This window comes from Podarcis bocagei (assembly GCF_964188305.1).
Source record: "Podarcis bocagei genome assembly, chromosome: 4".
Taxonomy (NCBI): Eukaryota; Metazoa; Chordata; class Lepidosauria; order Squamata; family Lacertidae; genus Podarcis; species Podarcis bocagei.
In genome coordinates this window covers 12,049,523-12,068,614 of record NC_138128.1, presented here as the reverse complement: position 1 = coordinate 12,068,614, position 19,092 = coordinate 12,049,523, and the positions used below count along the sequence as shown (strand labels likewise).

At 40.1% G+C, this 19,092-nt stretch overlaps 1 protein-coding gene across 1 annotated transcript in view; it reads left to right on the top strand.

The window, feature by feature from the left end:
- The window catches only part of PIK3CA (phosphatidylinositol-4,5-bisphosphate 3-kinase catalytic subunit alpha), a 44,313-nt gene that overhangs the window by 18,317 nt on the left and 6,904 nt on the right, over nucleotides 1–19,092 (top strand). The window contains exons 3-18 of the mRNA XM_081190052.1: nucleotides 684–1,099; nucleotides 3,026–3,235; nucleotides 3,763–4,013; nucleotides 5,668–5,913; nucleotides 6,672–6,757; nucleotides 7,543–7,648; nucleotides 7,900–8,052; nucleotides 8,829–8,963; nucleotides 9,242–9,366; nucleotides 9,652–9,733; nucleotides 10,234–10,398; nucleotides 11,494–11,597; nucleotides 12,348–12,519; nucleotides 12,700–12,806; nucleotides 13,674–13,795; nucleotides 14,931–15,009. Coding sequence (XP_081046178.1) covers nucleotides 748–1,099; nucleotides 3,026–3,235; nucleotides 3,763–4,013; nucleotides 5,668–5,913; nucleotides 6,672–6,757; nucleotides 7,543–7,648; nucleotides 7,900–8,052; nucleotides 8,829–8,963; nucleotides 9,242–9,366; nucleotides 9,652–9,733; nucleotides 10,234–10,398; nucleotides 11,494–11,597; nucleotides 12,348–12,519; nucleotides 12,700–12,806; nucleotides 13,674–13,795; nucleotides 14,931–15,009 — 2,495 coding nt within the window. The 5' untranslated portion in view covers nucleotides 684–747. The remainder of the gene's footprint in view (nucleotides 1–683; nucleotides 1,100–3,025; nucleotides 3,236–3,762; nucleotides 4,014–5,667; nucleotides 5,914–6,671; nucleotides 6,758–7,542; nucleotides 7,649–7,899; nucleotides 8,053–8,828; nucleotides 8,964–9,241; nucleotides 9,367–9,651; nucleotides 9,734–10,233; nucleotides 10,399–11,493; nucleotides 11,598–12,347; nucleotides 12,520–12,699; nucleotides 12,807–13,673; nucleotides 13,796–14,930; nucleotides 15,010–19,092) is intronic.

Sequence of the window (19,092 nt, the reverse complement as noted above, 5' to 3'; positions counted from 1 at the left end):
TGTGGGAAATTTGCTTCATTCTGATGTGAAGTCTCTTGAGTTTTTAATAAAACCTTCACAAAGGAGGCTAGAGAGCAGTTGGAAACAACATCTTTCTCTTTTTTGCTCAACCAGGTGGCTTTTTGTATTTTGCAAGAGAGATTGTTTGGGGAGGGGAGATGACAGCTACAGCCACGAATGTGTCATGGCAATATTTCTGTAGCCCAGCTTTTGTACCAGGATGTTTGTAGCATGCCAGAGCAGTGTTAGCTCTTGCCTCTCACAATAAGCTGTGTCCCTGGCAGCCATACCTGTTTGCTCTGGTAAGCCCTGCCTGTGACTTGCCGCCAAGTTTGATGGCTTCTGTTTCCATTTTCTTTTCTTCCTCTTACCTGACTTCTAATGCTTGATGGGTATAGGACATGTTCATTATTATTTTTTAGGCCTTTATTGGGTAAACGTAAAGAGTTGATCACTATAAATGTGCTTCCACCCAAAGCAAGAATGGCTGCTTACTTTCTGTTGAGCAATAGTTGGCACGATAACTTGATTATGGCAGATGATGGAAGAGCAAATTGTTAATGATTGTTTCCCATGTATTTTTATTTTCTGTAAAGTACTGGAAATGTAATATCACATGGAAATTTAAAGTGATTGTGAAAGACATGTGCATGCTACTTAAATACTACATTGTTTTTGTTTAGATTTTCCTGCAGGAATCTACAAACATAGTCTTTTGATAATCTCAAGAGAAGGTACCTAATAAAAATGCCTCCAAGGCCATCATCCGGTGAACTGTGGGGCATCCATTTGATGCCACCAAGAATCCTAGTAGAATGTCTTCTACCTAATGGCATGATAGTGACTTTAGAATGCCTCCGTGAGGCCACCTTGTTAAATATTAAGCACGAACTTTTTAAAGAAGCTCGGAAATACCCTCTCTATCAGCTCCTTCAAGATGAGTCCTCTTACATTTTCGTAAGTGTTACACAAGAAGCAGAAAGGGAAGAATTTTTCGATGAAACACGGCGACTTTGTGATCTACGACTCTTCCAGCCTTTTCTAAAAGTCATAGAGCCAGTAGGCAACAGAGAAGAGAAAATTCTGAATCGGGAAATTGGTAAGGCTTATTCATTTGTTACAAATATTTATGTGCCACATGACAGTCTGCAGTACAATTTTTAAAATATGTAAAGGAAAGTGGCCACAATTTGATTCCCCTAAAGCCTATGGGCCTTTCATGAGAGCATGGAATCATGGAATTGTAGAGTTGGAAGGGGCCCTATTATCTAGTCCAACCTCCTGCAATGCAGGAATCTCGGCTAAAGCATCCATAACAGGTGGCCATCCAACCTCTGCTTAAAAACCTCTAAGGAAAGAGAGTCCACAACCTTAGTTCCACTGTCAAATATAGTTAACTGTCATGTGATAAAGCCACTATGCGATGGAATTATGAGTAAATGGTCTTTTTGGTTGTGTAACAAATTGAGTACATCATGTCAGAAACTGCAAATTGTTTATTAAAACATAATTGCAAAGTCCACTAAGCTCTTAACGTGATTATTGGAGACCTTGCTATTAATTAAAGCAGGAATGGGGAACCTTCTGTGCGCTGTTTGGCCAGATATTTATTTCCTCGCACCCTGTGGGTCAACTCTGATAGGTGAGACCACCCACCTGTCAATCATCTGATAAATAGGTGACTGGTAGATGTGTGAACCTGCCAAACTGTCAGTTTACTGGTGGGGGACAGAGCCTGCTGGAAATGTGCTGGCAAAGCAGCACCTGGAAGGATTGAACTCTTCATCAGCTAATGAGCAGAAACTTCTATCTGCTGTCTGCCAGTGTCTGCTTTACCAGTATGTTCCTTGCAAGAATCAAACTGCCAAAGCAACACCGCGCAGGATTTAACCCCCTGCTTATCATCTGACAAGCCAGTTTCCCATGGGCCGGGGAGGTGGGGCGGGGGGACTAGTGACAACAACCAAAGCAGAATTGAACCCTGTCCCGCCATCAGCTGACATCACTCAGTCATAGCAGCTGATAATTTTGTGGGTTTGGGGAAAACACCTTGTGGGCCAATTGGACCCTATGCGGACCAAGTTTGGACTGAAGGCCAAAGGTTCCTCAGTTCATTAAAGCACACATATAGGATATTGTCATTGTTGGCAGTCTGTATGAGGCACACAGACTTTGCACATATTTTTAGAGTGCAGTACTCCAGCGATAAAACGGTTGAGGGACCTCTCCATTTATAATCTTGAGCTAACAGTGGTATATGAAATGCAAATACGCACAGCATGTATTGAGTATTCAAGCTATTCATGCACATATCTGATGTGGAAATGAACATTAGTTTATTAAAAGCAGTTGAGTCAGCAATACCCTTTTCACTAGAATAAGAAAATCTTGTCACATTTGCTGGTTTTGCAGAGTCTGGGGTGCTGCTACAGTAACCAAACAACTGGATGCTGTCAGGTGAGGGTGGAATCACAGTGTTGAAGGGCAAAGAGGAGATTTCCCCTCCCTTCAACACTTCACATCTGCACTAGGCCAACTGTGCTCTGCTGAGTTGTCTTTTAAGCTGTTTTCTCAGTTAATTACGTTTTACCTGAGTGCCACTCTTTGTTGACTTGTACTTTGTTGACTTTCCTTGTGATGGTGCATACTTGATAGTGGGTCAACTTTTTTTTATGATAAATTTAATAATTGTTCGCGATCATGGGCATTTCTTTATATGAAGATGGGGTAGAAGTAAACTTTGGTGACAGCCTTTGGAACCCTTTTGCTTGACCTGGGGAAAAGTTCCAGAACATGTCTAATCTTACTTAAGCAGAATAGTTGCAGTGGGTACAGAATATGCTTCACTGCTGCAGCCCCTTGAGCTATGGAGACAATTGCTGTAGCAGCCCAGCCGTTCAAGCAAGACAGAGCTGAGCTCTTGTGGGAAGGGGTAGAGGACAGAGTGACAGGAAACTATACTCTGAGGACTCACTGTTTCTGAAAATGTATCAAAGAGAATTGCTCTCTCCTTTTTCTTTTTTAGGTTTTGCTATTGGCATGCCTATCTGTGAATTTGACTTGGTTAAGGATCCAGAAGTTCAGGACTTCAGAAGAAACATTCTTAATGTTTGTAAAGAAGCAGTAGATCTGCGAGATGCTAACGCACCCCATAGCAGAGCATTGTATGTCTGTCCCCCAAACATAGAATCTTCGCCCGAGCTGCCCAAGCATATATACAATAAACTTGATAAAGGTAAAAGAAAAGAAAACACAATTCAGTGCATTTGCCAGATTGGTACCAGATTAATGTGAAGCTGCTTGAACAGTGAAATTCAATCCATTTCCCCCATATGCCCATTTCACTTCAGTGTGAGTAATCAGCTCAGTGAAAATAGTTACATTTTCAGACATGTCGTAGCTCGCTCAGTGCACTCGTTTTCTTCTACTTTAGCAGCATTATTCAGATTCCCCCCCCCCCCCGTTATTGTTAGGGATTGCTTAATAAAGTTCCAACGAAACAGTCTTATTCAAAAAACCTGAAGGGTCACACCATTGTTCTGTCCCCTCCCAGCCTTTCTCCTTTCCATTTTAAAAGTTGCTTTAGTGGAGAGCTAAGAGGAACCTATAGCTTGTTGCTGCAGCCCCAAAGATTGCATATTCTGGATAGAGAGTACTGAATTGTGTTTTAGGTCTTTTTTGCTCCTGTATTTTCATTTTTCTGTAAATAGTTATGTGGGCATGATCCCTGATGTAACCTGACATAGTTTCCTTCTGTTCCAGGACAAATAATAGTGGTGATATGGGTAATAGTCTCCCCCAACAATGACAAGCAGAAGTACACTTTAAAAATCAATCACGATTATGTGCCAGAACAAGTCATCGCTGAAGCAATCAGGAAAAAAACACGAAGTATGTTGCTGTCATCTGAACAGCTAAAGCTCTGTGTGTTAGAGTACCAGGGGAAGTATATTTTAAAAGTATGTGGTTGTGATGAATATTTACTAGAAAAACATCCCCTGAGTCAATACAAGGTGAGTAAACATCTGGTTCATTTTGAAATTTAATGCTTGTTGTCAGAGTTAGATCTTGTGTGCATTTCAGGGGTCGGAAGAGAGGGATTTGCATATGAAAATGTGCAAAAGATGAAGTACTGAAGCCAGGTTTCCATTTTTTTATGTGCTTTTATTGGGTGTGATTTGGCGGATTCACTGGGGATGTTAAAAGTTTATGATATTTTCCTTTCAGTGTGGTTCACCTACTGTTACTTGGCAAGGTGTACATTGAAATAGATTGCTTTCCATTTTTAGACCAATCAATCCCTTCCTGTAGCTTGGGAGGTACAATCAGATGCTCGCAAACAACAGCTTTTGTGGTGTCTTGAAATGTGCAGGGAAGAGCATGAATTAGGGCTATATTAGAGGCCTAGACCAGCGGTTTTTATGGAGTGGGTGTGAGAACCACTTTTGCCAGTGCTGAGACTGTCGGGCTGCATCCCTGTGCTCTGATGCACCTGCAGCACTGCACAAGCCCAGGATCTTAGTGTCTTTTTCATGGATGTGGACAGAACTTACACATGGTTTGTTAGAATGTTGAGAACTAAAGTCTGCGGTCAAAAGCACATCATTCAATGATTCTCAAAGGGTGTGGCACACCACACTGATGTGGCAGGAGAGGGTGACAAGTGTGGTGATAAGATTCAAGGGCAATTAAAGAAACATTTAAACATCTTAGTATACAGTCATACCTTGGTTCTCAAACAGAATGCGTTCCGGGAGTAGGTTTGACTCCCGAAACCGTTCAAAAACCAAGGCGTGGCTTCTGATTGGCTGCAGGAGCGTCCTGCAGCCAATCAGAAGCCGCACCAAACGAGGGGAGGACTAATGGGTATTCAATTCAAGGAGAAGGATATTTAAACCTTGTAGAGACTGGGAGCCATGAAGAGGTTTTTATGGGTACATCTTACTTAATGAGGTGGTGCAAATCACGTGATATAGGATTGCACATATGTATATTCTCATGAAGTGTTTGCTATTGGAACAAACACTGTTGGCAGAGTGGATTTTCTGTGCCCCACCCCTTGCACCCCCAAAAACTTGCTGCAGGAGGTGTTTTTTTGGGGGGAAGGCAGTGGGGAGGGGCACAAATTGCTGCCGGGGGAGAGGAAAGTAAGGTCCTTTTTTACAAGAGGATGTTTGCTTATATAAGAGTGGGTGTCACCCTTAGTGCTTTCTAAAATAAGTTCATTATGGATGAATACATTTACACTACTGAATAAAACCATAATTCAGAAATAACAAAAAACCTGCATTACCAAAAATTGTAAGTTCTCTTTCCTCAGCCTTCCCTTTTTTATCATTCTCTTTTCTTCTGATAGAAAATACAAGGAATGTGCCGTTAGTGAGGCAACAGTCTATATGTGGATATTTCTTTTTCTCCAAGTGCCAGTATAAAAAGACAAGTTTGTCCCTTGTTTGGCATGCTTTGTGATTATCTGCTACTTAGAATGACCTGCCAGCCCTACAAATATTGCACGCTAGCTTCATTAAACCGCTTATACTGTGGTTCCTGCTTCGCCTTGAGTTGCAAACCATTCACAATGCCGGCATTGTAATCTTTGCAATTAAGCAATGATGCAGCAAAGAGCAGCATCCAGTGCAATAATTGTGTTTTCTCTGCCTATTTCAGTACATCCGGAGTTGTATCATGCTTGGTCGAATGCCCAATTTGATGCTGATGGCTAAGGAAAGTCTTTACACCCAGCTGCCATTGGATACCTTTACAATGCCATCTTATTCTAGGCGTATTTCTACAGCTACACCATACATGAATGGAGAAGCTTCAGCCAAATCCCTCTGGGCTATTAACAGTAATCTCAGAATAAAGATTCTCTGCGCTACCTATGTAAATGTAAATATTCGAGATATTGACAAGGTAAAAAAAACAACAACTTGGTTTCAATATGTCTTGAGAGCACATGCATATTTCTGATGAATGACTCTTAAATACTTGGTTTTTTTGTTTCTACATTACTGTCCAGGCCCACCAAACCTTAAACTTTTTGTCTGGGTGTGAAACAAATAAATAACTTGCCTTTTTGAAGTATTTACATATATTGGGCAAAACCTAAAGTGCATTCTGCATTATTATTATTATTATTATTATTATTATTATTATTATTATTATTATTATTTATTATTCACCACCATCGTCATCATCAGTTTATTACTCACCCTTCAGTCTGAGGTCTCAGCGATTGCTACAGCAATTTAAACATCAGTATTAAAAACAACTAAAATTACTGACACAAGAATAGGGTGCATCAGAGGTGCATCTTCAGCATATGGCGGAAACTATATATTAAAGGAGCCAGATGTGCCTCTGTGGGGAGGGAATTCCACAGCCTAGAAGCTGTCACAGAGCGGTTGAACTACCAAGAGGGCTCCTCTGCTGATCTTAACACCTGAGGTGGTCTGTAGGGAATAAGTTGGTCTTTCAGCTGTTTGTGGCCTAAGTTGATTAAAACCCTAAACACCAATGCTAGCACCTTGAATTGAGCCTGGAAATAAACTGACAATGCAACTATTTTAGAACAGGGGTTAGATGAGTTACTCTTGCTTGATATTTATCTTGTAACTCCTACTTCATGGTTACTTGTAGTATAGTCAAGTTCATAAGCGTATTTTTTTCAGATTTATGTCCGAACTGGCATCTATCATGGAGGAGAGCCATTATGTGATAATGTGAATACTCAGAGAGTACCTTGTTCCAATCCCAGGTAAAGAATATCACTAAAACAACGAAAAGAAACCTGATGTTCAAGTTTGTAGAAACTTATTAACAATTCAGATAATTGCTTTACAGTGTATGTTGTGTCTTTCTTTCCTCCATCTAAAAGTGAGTTTGGAAGTTTAGTTTTCTGTTTGGATCTGATACAGAATCATAGGATTGTAGAACTGGAAGGTACCATGAGTGTCATGTAGTCCAACGCAGGAATCTTTTGCCAAGAACGGGGCTCAAACCCATGACCTTGGGATTAAGAGTCTCATGCTTTACCCCCCCCCAAAAAAAACCTTCCTAAATACCCTCAACAGCACTCTTCAAATACCTGAACAGTTATTGCATAGAAGGAAGCAAAGACTTGTTTTCTGCTGCCTTGAAGGGTAGGACTTGATCTAACGGCCTTAAGTTACAGGAGAGTAGATATTTGCTGAACATTTGGAAAACTTTGTGAAGGTTAGAGCAATGGAACCTGTTACCTAGAGGGATGGAGCACTCTCTGTCACAGGAGATTTTCAAACAGAAGCTGGACAGCCACCTGGCAGGGATGCTCTCACTCTGAGTTTCCTGCATAGAGTAGGGCATTGGGGTAGATAGCCGTCAAATTAGCTTCCAATTGTTCTACAAAAGTAGAATGCCACACTGGAAAATTCAACTCAAACTTGGCTTGGTTTACACAGAATTGCTTTAGTATTTTTTAATTTGCCATATCATTTTTAAAGCATCTTTACATAGCACTTTTGGTTAAGATCTTGGGTCAAATCCCTTTTATCTTCCTTTCAGGTGGAATGAGTGGCTGCAGTATGAGATGCACGTTCTTGATCTTCCACGTGCGGCTCGGCTTTGCCTTTCTATCTGCTCCGTTAAAGGGAGGAAAGGTGCAAAGGAGGTAAGGGTCTTGTCATTGGATATAGTGAATACTTGTCAAGTAGGGAGAATATCTCATTTGAAATTATTCTTCTGACTTATACTGTGTTGATCTCTAAACTAATGGTAACAGTCATGATTTACTTTGTCATCGTATATTTGAGTTTTCAAAAAAATAATAATCTGCCCCTGCCCTTTTAATTCCTCTATATCTGAGTTTGAAATGTGTTGCTAATAGACGAGACTAAACAGTGATTATTTGCTCTTTTTAAGGAGCACTGTCCATTGGCGTGGGGGAATATTAACATGTTTGATTACACAGACACTCTTGTTTCTGGCAAAATGGCTCTGAATCTGTGGCCTGTACCCCATGGGTTGGAAGACCTGCTAAATCCCATTGGAGTCACTGGATCAAATCCCAATAAGGTAAATGGACATTTCATGCCAATTTCTGGCTTATTTAGTAACAGTTCATTGTGTTAAATCAAGGACTGTCCAAGTAAATTCTAATGATAGCCTGTATTTTAATAAGATATTGTCACTGTTTCCAAAATGTAACAATGGTAACCCTGTATAAACTGCAGTATTTCGGGCTGTAGATGGGGGCTCACATAATTTATGCTTCTGTGCACAAAAAATAATAAATCTGTGCATGTAGAAAACTGGCATGTTGGGGAGAGGAGCCTGCTAGAACCCTTGTATCTGATATATCAGCTTTCGATATAGGAAAAATTTGCTTTCACAGAGGAGCATGCAGTTATCTGAGCCATTAGTTGCAGTCTGGAGTGCTGTTGCCAAGGTTGTCAAAATAAAATGCTGTGCACTTTGTGAGGATTTTGTCTAGTGATACAGAACTAATGTCTTTAGGTAGCCTGAATTGTTCCATCCACAAAGGTTACAATGGGACTAATGTCTCTACCAAAGTCCAAATTGAGTTTACTACGGATGCAGCTTTGAAGAACGCAACTTTAGCAAGCTACTGTTGGGGTCTTTTCATTCTTTGACTAGCAGCAATAAAACTTGGTCTTCTGAAGACAGCTGGTGTTTCTCCTGAGACTTAAGACTAATTTGTCTGATCCTGTGGTTTTATTATTTTAAATACCTTGTATTTGCATAGCTTGTACTTGTGGAATAGTGTGTTTTTATATATATTAAAAAACAATATTTTAAATCATACAAGGACAAACTTCTTTTCTTCTTAGGAAACTCCTTGTTTAGAGCTGGAATTTGATTGGTTTAGCAGTCCTGTTAAGTTTCCCGACATGTCTGTAATTGAAGACCATGCCAATTGGACTATATCTCGAGAACTAGGGTTTAACTACAGTCATGCAGGACTGGTAAGGAGAATTTTACTTTCCAGGTTGCATTGTGGCTAAGAACATGCACTACAAGCTAGTTCTCACCTCACTCGTGAAGTTTTATCAGATTGCTTTAGGCAAGCGACTGTCTCCCCAACCCACCGACTACAGGGTTAAGTATTGAACAGGGTTCAATAATACAGAGTGGTTGTTAGGGCTACTGAGATGAAGTATGTGAGATGCTTTAAGTATTCAAAAAGAGAGAGAGAGAGAGAATTGTAGTATCAACAAGTCTCCGTTGCTCTCTTGTTTTACAGAGTAATAGACTAGCACGAGATAATGAATTAAGAGATTGTGACAAAGAGCAGCTGCGTTCAATCTGCACTCGAGACCCACTGTCTGAAATAACTGAACAAGAAAAGGATTTCCTTTGGAGCCACAGGTATGACATTGGGTCATAAGTAGGACTATGAAAAGTAGGTGGGCAGTCATAGGCATGACGCTCCCTGGATTGCATTTTAAGTGGGAAAGGAAAGAAACTGGGGAAGGGAACGGGGCTTGTCATCTGCCCCTAAGCTTAACCCACAAAACTTTGGCTTTTTGTGAAGCCTCCTGAAGATTTTTTTTTTTAATCTATAACCAGCATACTAAATAGTTCCATGTAGTAATGACAGCAATACTTTAAATTTTTATTTCAAAATCCCTTCTCTTATTGGTTTTTTTGCAGGCATTACTGTGTAAATACGCCAGAAATCCTACCTAAATTGCTTTTGTCTGTCAAATGGAACTCTAGAGATGAAGTAGCCCAGGTAGTATCTCCGTTACTTATACCCACTTTTAAACTGGCTACAGTTGTTAGCAGTAGCCCTTGGTCAAAGACTTTCATTATAATAGCCTCTATGTTGATGGGAAGAAAATGGGGGGGGGGGATATGACTTTAGTTTTGTTCTCTTACCTCTTAGTTAATAAAACATTTTTGTTGTAACAGGATCCCATAGGCTCTCTTCAGTAGTATTAGCACAATTTCCTCTTGATATAATTACGGCCCATAATTAATATTTGAAATTTGTTACCCCAAGCCATGGCAGTTGGAGCTTTCATGGCAATATACCTCTGAACACCAGTTGCTGAAAGCTAAAAGGATGAGCCCGTCATCTTCATATCCTGTTTATGCACGTCTAGAGATGTTTGTTTGCCTTTTTCTGCTGTTGGAAGTAGAATATTGGGTTAGTTGGAATTTCATCTGATCCAGCAAGACCATTCTTGTGTTCTCATGACTGATACAAATTCATTGTTCTGAACTGTGCAGATGTACTGCTTGATAAAAGACTGGCCTCCCATCAAGCCTGAACAGGCAATGGAGCTTTTGGACTGCAATTACCCAGATCCGATGGTGCGAGCGTTTGCAATTCGATGTCTAGAAAAATATCTGACAGATGACAAACTCTCTCAGTATTTGATTCAGCTGGTACAGGTACTGTAATCTATTTTAGTCAACTGCCTCTTAATATATGCCATTGTGCCTGAAATTTATGCTAAGACTTTATATAACTTTTCTGGATGATGAGAATCAGAATATCCCCGAAAGGTTAAAGCTTCCCAACGTTAGCACAGTGCTTGGCTGCGTATTAAAGATTGTTCTGCTGACCATTGCTGATAGCTGGATAATATATTGCTGTAGCACTTCAAAGGTTGATAGCACCGCCTCCCCAAAAGAGTAATATTACGAGACAGAAATGAGCAAAGGCTCGTGCAGCATTGTAAATAATTCCACCAAGTTACCAGCCTATGGTTAGCTATATTTATGGATTTCAAGAAACAATATTTATATCTTTTCATTGCATACCCTTACAAGCAGTGGTATAAAATGGTGGTTCTTGGCCAAGAAGATAAAGGAAAGAAGAGAGAACTGAAAGGGAGAGAAATATTTAGCATTTCAACTTTCGGGGATCTTTAAAGAATAAATTATTTCTCTTCCCCTCCTCCCCATTCCAAATGACTCTGCCTTAGGGCATGTAGCGGCAAATAAATGCAAATGTAAACCTACAACATGGTTTATATTGTAGGTATAATCAAGCTTATATTATTATTATTATTATTATTATTATTATTATTATTATTATTATTATTATTATTAGCTATCTCAGAAAACCGCAGGGGACAACAGAATTAGACACAAAACATAATACAAGGGCAACTGCACTGTTTGTAAAATAAAGCAGGCAGCTTGAGGCACAGCAGTACTTTGGGCTCATTCACATATCCAGATTGAGAACTTACTCAGATTTCTTTATAAAGGGCTAGATAGTGCTGAAGGCAAGCTGTAATTTAGAGGCTCTGGATCAGCCCTGGTCACTAAAGAGGGAGGGCAATTTATATTCACCCAAAGTGAGTAGGTAAGTATAATCCACAAGCTTGGGCTATAGGTAAAAGGTAAAGGACCCCGGACGGTTAAGTCCAGTCAAAGGCGACTATGGGGTTGTGATATATCATGCAGAGTGGCAAAACCTTGAAATCTTCCACAGAATATAGCTAAATGCCAATTACACTTCAATCCTCTTGTGCCTAGGTTCTGAAATACGAGCAGTACTTGGATAATCTGCTCGTGAGATTTTTACTGAAGAAGGCACTGACCAATCAAAGAATAGGACACTTCTTCTTTTGGCATCTAAAGTAAGTTTGGATTTCCACTTTAAATGGATTCCTGTTATAAAGAGATGAAATTTTGATCTTGACCGTCCTGTGCTTTTATTTATTTTTTTATGTATAAAGCACTTGAAAGCACCATTAGTACTATTATTTAAAAAAAAAAAATTTGGCTTGATGTTCAGAAAGATACTGCAACTATTTCTTGGGCTTTGGGTCCTTCCAATGCCTCAGTGATGAATGCAAGAGATTTGGTTCAGAATGTTGATTTCTGTTTAAATCAGCAACAATATAGCATCAGGATAATAAAAATAAAAAAGCTTTAGAAAACCATATATTGATTTTCATGCTGAGATGAAGAATGGAATCTTGAGTAAATGGTGTGTGTGTGTGTGTGTGTGTGTGTGTGTGTGTGTTTACTATCTAAATTGGGGTAGTCAACCTTTTTATACCTACCGCCCACTAATGCATCTTTCTTGATGGGAAAATTTCCTTCCCGCCCACCAGTGCTCGATGGAAGGAGGATTCAACTTGTGCTGTAGAACCCCCTACCGCCCACCTAGAATCCTGAAACGCCCACTAGTGGGCGGTAGGGACCAGGTTGACAACCCCTAATCTAAATATAGAGTTGATTGACTCTCTTAAAGTTTGGGGCAGGGTTCTTTCCCATCCTTGCTTAGTGGATACTCTTTTAACTGATGAGTGATCCTGAATAGTTAGTTTTTTTCTTAGCAAATGCTGTATTAAAAATTAACCATAAGTTATGCCTTCTGTTAGGTCTGAAATGCACAACAAAAATGTGAGCCAGAGGTTTGGTCTGCTTTTGGAGTCATATTGCCGAGCATGTGGGATGTACCTTAAGCACCTGAGCAGGCAGGTAGAAGCTATGGAAAAACTTATTAACCTCACAGACATCCTTAAACAGGAGAAAAAGGATGAAACCCAAAAGGTAAATTGATAAATTTAGCACTGGATGCATTCTTCAGCACTTAGAGTTGAAATATTTCATTTAAAAGCTTTTTAAGAAAACATGACTCTTCATGCTAAAAATTGAAATCGGTCACAAACACTGCCTTCATTCGTATTTGACTGATGAGCTCGTCAATATTTGGATGCTGTTATCCATCAGGTACAGATGAAATTCCTTGTGGAGCAAATGAGGCGGCCAGACTTCATGGATGCATTGCAAGGCTTTATATCTCCTCTCAATCCTGCTCATCAGCTTGGAAATCTTAGGTATCATCTTTCTCAGATTTCATAAATAGGCATGAATGTATCTGGAACATTTAAAATGGACAATTGCATGAAGAGCCTCCTCAGTCACCTTTTTTCTAAAACCCTGTCCTCTAGTAAAAACTAGGTCACATAGATCCATCTTTTTATTTGTAGCTGCATCATGCTTGGAGATTGCCCTTTAGACGTGAAAAGTAATACTGCATTTTGGTTTAAGACAGTAGTGGGGAACCACCAACCCAGATGCCAGACTTGGCCTACCAGTCCCCTCCATTTGGCCCATGAAATGCAAATTTTGTGGAAGCCATGCCCACCCCCCAGCCCTACACCTGACACCATACATGACTTCAGGTGTGTAGTGAGTAAGGGCTCAGCTTCAAAGGAACAATCAGGACCTTAAAGTCCCAACTGCCCATCAGCTGGTGGGCGGTAGGAGTGCACCTTGCTCACAGAATGGGGACAATTTCCATTCTGGTGGATAGAACAACTTGTCCCTCAATCCTGTTATGTCCTAATGATGTCATGTGATTGACAGGTGCGTTTTGCTGACCATCCGTCCTATTTGGTCTGCAATGAGGCTTATCAGGATCAGCCTCAGGGAGCCAAAAATGTTCCCCACACCTGAGCTAAAAGTGGGGGTAGAGTAGGGGTTATTGTTTGGTTTTGGTTTTTTGTTCTTGTTTTTATCATGTATTTTCTGCTTTTCTATTGTATTTTTATGTTATGAACTGCCCTGAGATCTGCAGGTGAATTAATAGTAGTAGTAGTATTAATAAGAATAATAATATTAATAATAGGTCTGTACAAATATAATCATTTATGTCAGTTTGAAGGTGCACTCGTTTAAGCAGCTATTTTATCCTTTCATAGGCTTGAGGAGTGCAGGATTATGTCATCTGCTAAAAGGCCACTTTGGCTTAATTGGGAAAACCCAGATATCATGTCTGAGCTGCTGTTTCAGAATAATGAAATCATCTTTAAAAATGGAGATGGTAAGGAAGTATATTTCATTGCATCCTGTATGTGTTTCTTCATCGCCCAAACCATCTTAAACGCCTCTATTCAGTTTATACCTCCAACTTATAAGTTATAACATCAAAGTAAAAGAATTCTTCCTAATCCTTGTAAATTTTATATTAAGATCCACTGTATTCATTTTTGCCAAAAACACACAGAAACCCCTTCCACTACACAGTATTAGTGAGCAATAATGCAAATGCCATCACTATGTCTACCATAGAAATATATCGTGATGTTTAGCTGGTGATACATCACGATGCTGAAAACCAGATAGCGCTCAGCTATCACTATCTTGTTGTATGGTAATTTTGCACCAGGGGAGACAGAGCAGAGTGCTGTGCCATTTGCACATAGGCAGTTGTTCTCTTTTAGCATGGGAGGGCACATGCACACAGATTAGCAGGAGCTGCTTGCTCTGTTTGCTAGCTGAGGGAACCAACATGGCTGTTTGAGGTGCGCTCTGTTCCTGTCCAAAGAGCTTTCCTATGTAGGTTGTGGCTGGCAGTGGGGGACCAGAGCACTTGGTAAGCTTTTCTGCTGTAGTCCAATATAAAGTTGTTTTATTATTATTTATTTATTAAATTTGTATACTACCCTATACCTTTATACCCTGCCTTTTTCCATGATGGGACTTAAAGCAGCTTACGGATAAAAGCAAGAACCACTAAAAGCATAGAAAAATTAATCATTAAAATACAATTCAATATTGATAGAACTTAAAGTATAGATATATATATAAAATCTGTTTTAAACATACCAATAATTACAATATACAAGTAATTACAGTAAAAACAGCAGCACAGCAGCCCTTTAATTCCCAAAAGCCTCTTGGAACAAGAAGATATTCACCTCCATAGACTTGAAGTAGTGGACTATAATAACTTACCCCCAATCTCTAGAATTAGTTTGATTTCACATTTTTGTCACAGGTGGTGTTTTGATTTTTTAAACGCAGTCATTTTTTTCAATCAATAAATGTCATTGATAACAGAGCAGAGTAAGCTTATCGTGCAAAACTTTGATTTCACTCATTAAAAACAAAGTTGTTGAAGCTGTTTTATGCCTTCCAAAAGTTCCCAAAACCTGCATTCACTTGCATGTTTTCAGATCTACGTCAGGATATGTTGACACTTCAAATCATAAGAATCATGGAAAACATCTGGCAAAACCAAGGGCTTGATCTTAGGCAAGTATTCATAAATATTGCTAATGTTGCAGTCTGTGTTTTGTTTATCATTCTGCCTGAAGAAGAACATATTTGGTTCAAGAGTTTGCAGAAAATTTTAGTTTATTTATTGTAATCAATAACTACCATTCTACAAATGTTTTAAATTTTCTTCTCTATCTAATCAGTCAGATTACTGCTTAACGTTGTCATCAGTATGCAGTGAATATATAAATGGCTGCAAAATCAAGTATCATCATGGTTTAACGTTCTTGCATGTGTCCACCATTTTCCTGGGCTAGGATCCAAAAAGCGACTTTGCACATACCGTATTTTTCGCCCCATAAGACGCACCGGCCCATAAGCCGCACCTAGATTTTTGGGGGGGAAATAAAGGAAAAAAATTTTATTTCCCCCCCAGGTGCGCTGCGCTACACCAGGAGCTTGGGGCGTGCTGAGCTCAGCGCGCCCCAAGCTTCTGCGTGTGCGCAAGCAGTCCGCTAGCCTTGGGAGAGCCGCGGGGCTCTCCCAGGGCTAGCGGATCGCTGCGCTACACCAGGAGCTTGGGGCGTGCTGAGCTCAGCGTGCCCCAAGCTTCTAGGTGCGCGCAAGCAGTCCGCTGCCGCCCCAAGCCTCGCGCACCCGGTAGGACCTCCTGCCGGGTGCGCGAGGCTTGCAGACACTCGCCCGAAGCAGGGGAGCCCTCCCGAGGGCTCCCCGTGCTTCGGGCGACAGGCTGCCGCCCCAAGCCTCGCGCACCCGGTGGGACCTCCTTTTTTTTATATATAAAATTTTTATTGGTTTTACAAAGTTTTAAACAACAAACAAACACTTAAAAGAACAAACATACATGTATAGTTTCATCACCTATTTTCATAAACCTCTTTTCTCGGACTTCCCCATACCCCCCCTTTCTGCATCCCAGTGTCCATATTTTTATAGCAACTCCCAACTGTTAGTCTCCACCTCTGTCATCTTAGTCCTCTCTATATTCTGACCTTGGGTCACTGTATCCCTTTGTTTCTGAAAGCCAGAACACTTTAACATTCATTAAGTTTATAATAGTCCTTAAGATAGCTTTTAAATTTTCTCCACTCTTCTTCCACCGTCTCTATTCGTTGATCACGGATTCTGCCTGTCATCTCGGCCAATGTCATATAGTCCATCACTTTCATCTGCCATTCTTCCAGAGTGGGTAGATCTTGTGTTTTCCAATACTTCGCGATAAGTATTCTTGCTGCTGTGGTAGCATACATAAAGAAAGTTCTATCCCTCTTTGACACCAATTGGCCGACAATGCCCAGGAGAAAGGCCTCTGGTTTTTTGGGAAAAGTACATTTAAGTACCTTTTTCATTTCATTATAGATCATTTCCCAGAAAGCCTTAATCCTCGGGCATGTCCACCAAAGGTGGTAGAAGGTACCTTCAGTCTCTTTACATTTCCAACATTTGTTATCGGGCAAATGATAAATTTTTGCCAGTTTGACTGGGGTCATGTACCACCTGTATACCATTTTCATAATGTTTTCCTTTAAGGCATTACATGCCGTAAATTTAATACCGGTGTTCCATAACCATTCCCAGTCATCTGACATAATGTTGTGACCGACATCCTGTGCCCACTTAATCATAGCTGATTTGACTGTTTCATCCTGTGTATTCCATTTCAGCAACAAGTTATACATTCTAGATAAATTCTTAGTACTGGGTTCTAACAATTCAGTTTCTAGTTTTGATTTTTCCATCTGGAAGCCAATTTTCCTGTCCTGTTTAAAGAATTCCATTATTTGATGATATTGAAACCAATTTTGTACCTTATGTTTCAATTTCTCATGACTTTGCAATTTGAACTTATCTCCATCTTGTTCCAAGATTTCCCAATACTTCGGCCATCCGACCTCCATATTGAGTTTCTTCACTGCCTTGGCCTCCACTGGTGAGACCCATCTAGGGGTTTTGTTTTCCAACAGATCTTTATATCTTATCCAAACATTGAACAATGCTTTTCTAACAATGTGATTCTTAAAGGCACTGTTGACTTTATCGTACCATAGATATGCATGCCAACCAAAAGCATTATTAAAACCTTCCAGATCTAAGATGTCTGTATTTTCGAGGAGCATCCATTCTTTCAGCCAGCAAAATGCTGCTGCCTCATAGTACAATTTTAAGTCCGGCAGGGCAAATCCCCCTCTTTCTTTCGCATCTGTCAATATTTTAAATTTAATTCTGGGCTTTTTGCCCTGCCAGACAAATTTCGAAATATCTTTCTGCCACCTCTTAAAACATTCCATCTTATCCAGAATCTGCAAGGTCTGGAACAAAAATAACATTCTAGGCAATACATTCATCTTAATCACTGCAATTCGGCCCAACATTGACAATTTCAAATTTGACCATATTTCTAGATCTTTTTTAATCTCTGACCAACATTTTTCATAGTTATCCTTAAACAAATTTACATTTTTGGATGTCAAATAAACCCCTAGGTATTTAACCTTCTTAACCACCGTTAACCCTGTCTCCTCTTGGAATTCCTCTTTTTCCACATCTGTTAAGTTTTTTCCTAGAACTTTAGTTTTTTGTTTATTCAACTTAAATCCGGCCACCTGGCCAAATAGTTGGATTATTTCTAAGACCCTTTTCGTACTAGTGTTTGGCTCTTGCAAAGTCAATACTAGGTCATCTGCAAATGCTCTTAACTTATACTGTTTGGCTCCGACCTGCACTCCTTTGACCTGCTGGTCATCCCTAATCATATTCAGCAACACCTCCAGAACCGAAACAAAGAGTAATGGGGAAATTGGGCACCCCTGTCGTGTTCCTTTTTCAATCTTAATTTCCTCAGTTATTACATTATTTACAATCAATTTAGCTTTTTGTTCAGAGTATATTGCAGCCACACCATTCTCAAAACCTTGGCCTACCCCCATCCCATGAAGATTCTTTATCATAAAGCTCCAAGAAATATTGTCAAAGGCTTTCTCCGCATCCACAAAAATCAGTACTGCTTTAGTATTTATATTCACCTCTAGCTTTTCCAAAATGTCTATTATATTCCTTACGTTGTCAGCTAGGTGTCTTTTTGGAAGAAAGCCTGCTTGGTTCTTATGAATCTTTTCCATCAACACTTTTTTAAATCTTTTTGCCAAAATGTCTGCAAAAATTTTGTAATCCACATTAAGTAATGATATTGGGCGGTAGTTCTTCAGTTGGGTCTTTTCAGTCTCTGTCTTTGGTATGAGTGAAATATATGCTTCTTTCCACGATTCAGGTGCCTTTTTTCCCTCAAGGATCTCATTACAAACTTCTTTTAGTGGTTGAATCAACCATTCCTTCAGCGATTTGTAATATCTGGAAGTCAGACCGTCTGGTCCTGGAGATTTGCCCAGTTGCATATTCTGAATGGCAGCCTCTATCTCTTGTTCTGTTATTCTCTGGTTCAGATCCATCTTACTTTGATGAGAGATTTTTTGTAATCCATATTTGTCAAGGAATTTATCTATATCTTCTTCATTTTGCGGGCCTTGAGTATAAAGTTTTTTAAAGTAACTCAAAAAGCAATTTCTGATTTCATTGGGTTTAGATATATTTTTCCCATCCACTTCTAGGCTTGTAACTGTATTTAATTTCTGCCTTTTCTTCAGTTGCCATGCCAGAAGTTTGCCACATTTATTTGCTGATTCAAATGTCTTTTGTTTCATTCGCTTTATCTTCCATTCAATCTCTTGGTTCCATTCAATCTCTTGAACCCGGTGGGACCTCCTGCCGGGTGCGCGAGGCTTGCAGACACTCGCCCGAAGCAGGGGGAGCCCTCCCGAGGGCTCCCCGTGCTTCAGGCGACAGGCTGCCGCCCCAAGCCTCGCGCACCCGGTGGGACCTCCTGCCGGGCGCGCGAGGCTTGCAGGCATTCGCCCCATAAGATGCACCCCGATTTCCCCTTCATTTTTGGAGGGGGAAAAGTGCGTCTTATGGGGCGAAAAATACGGTACACAGTGGGATATTTTGCATGAGAGAGCAGGCCCATTCCACACCACAAACTGCTTTCTAAACTCCTTTCTATTTAAAAAACAACTTCTCATGTAGCCTTAAGCTGCTGTTCTA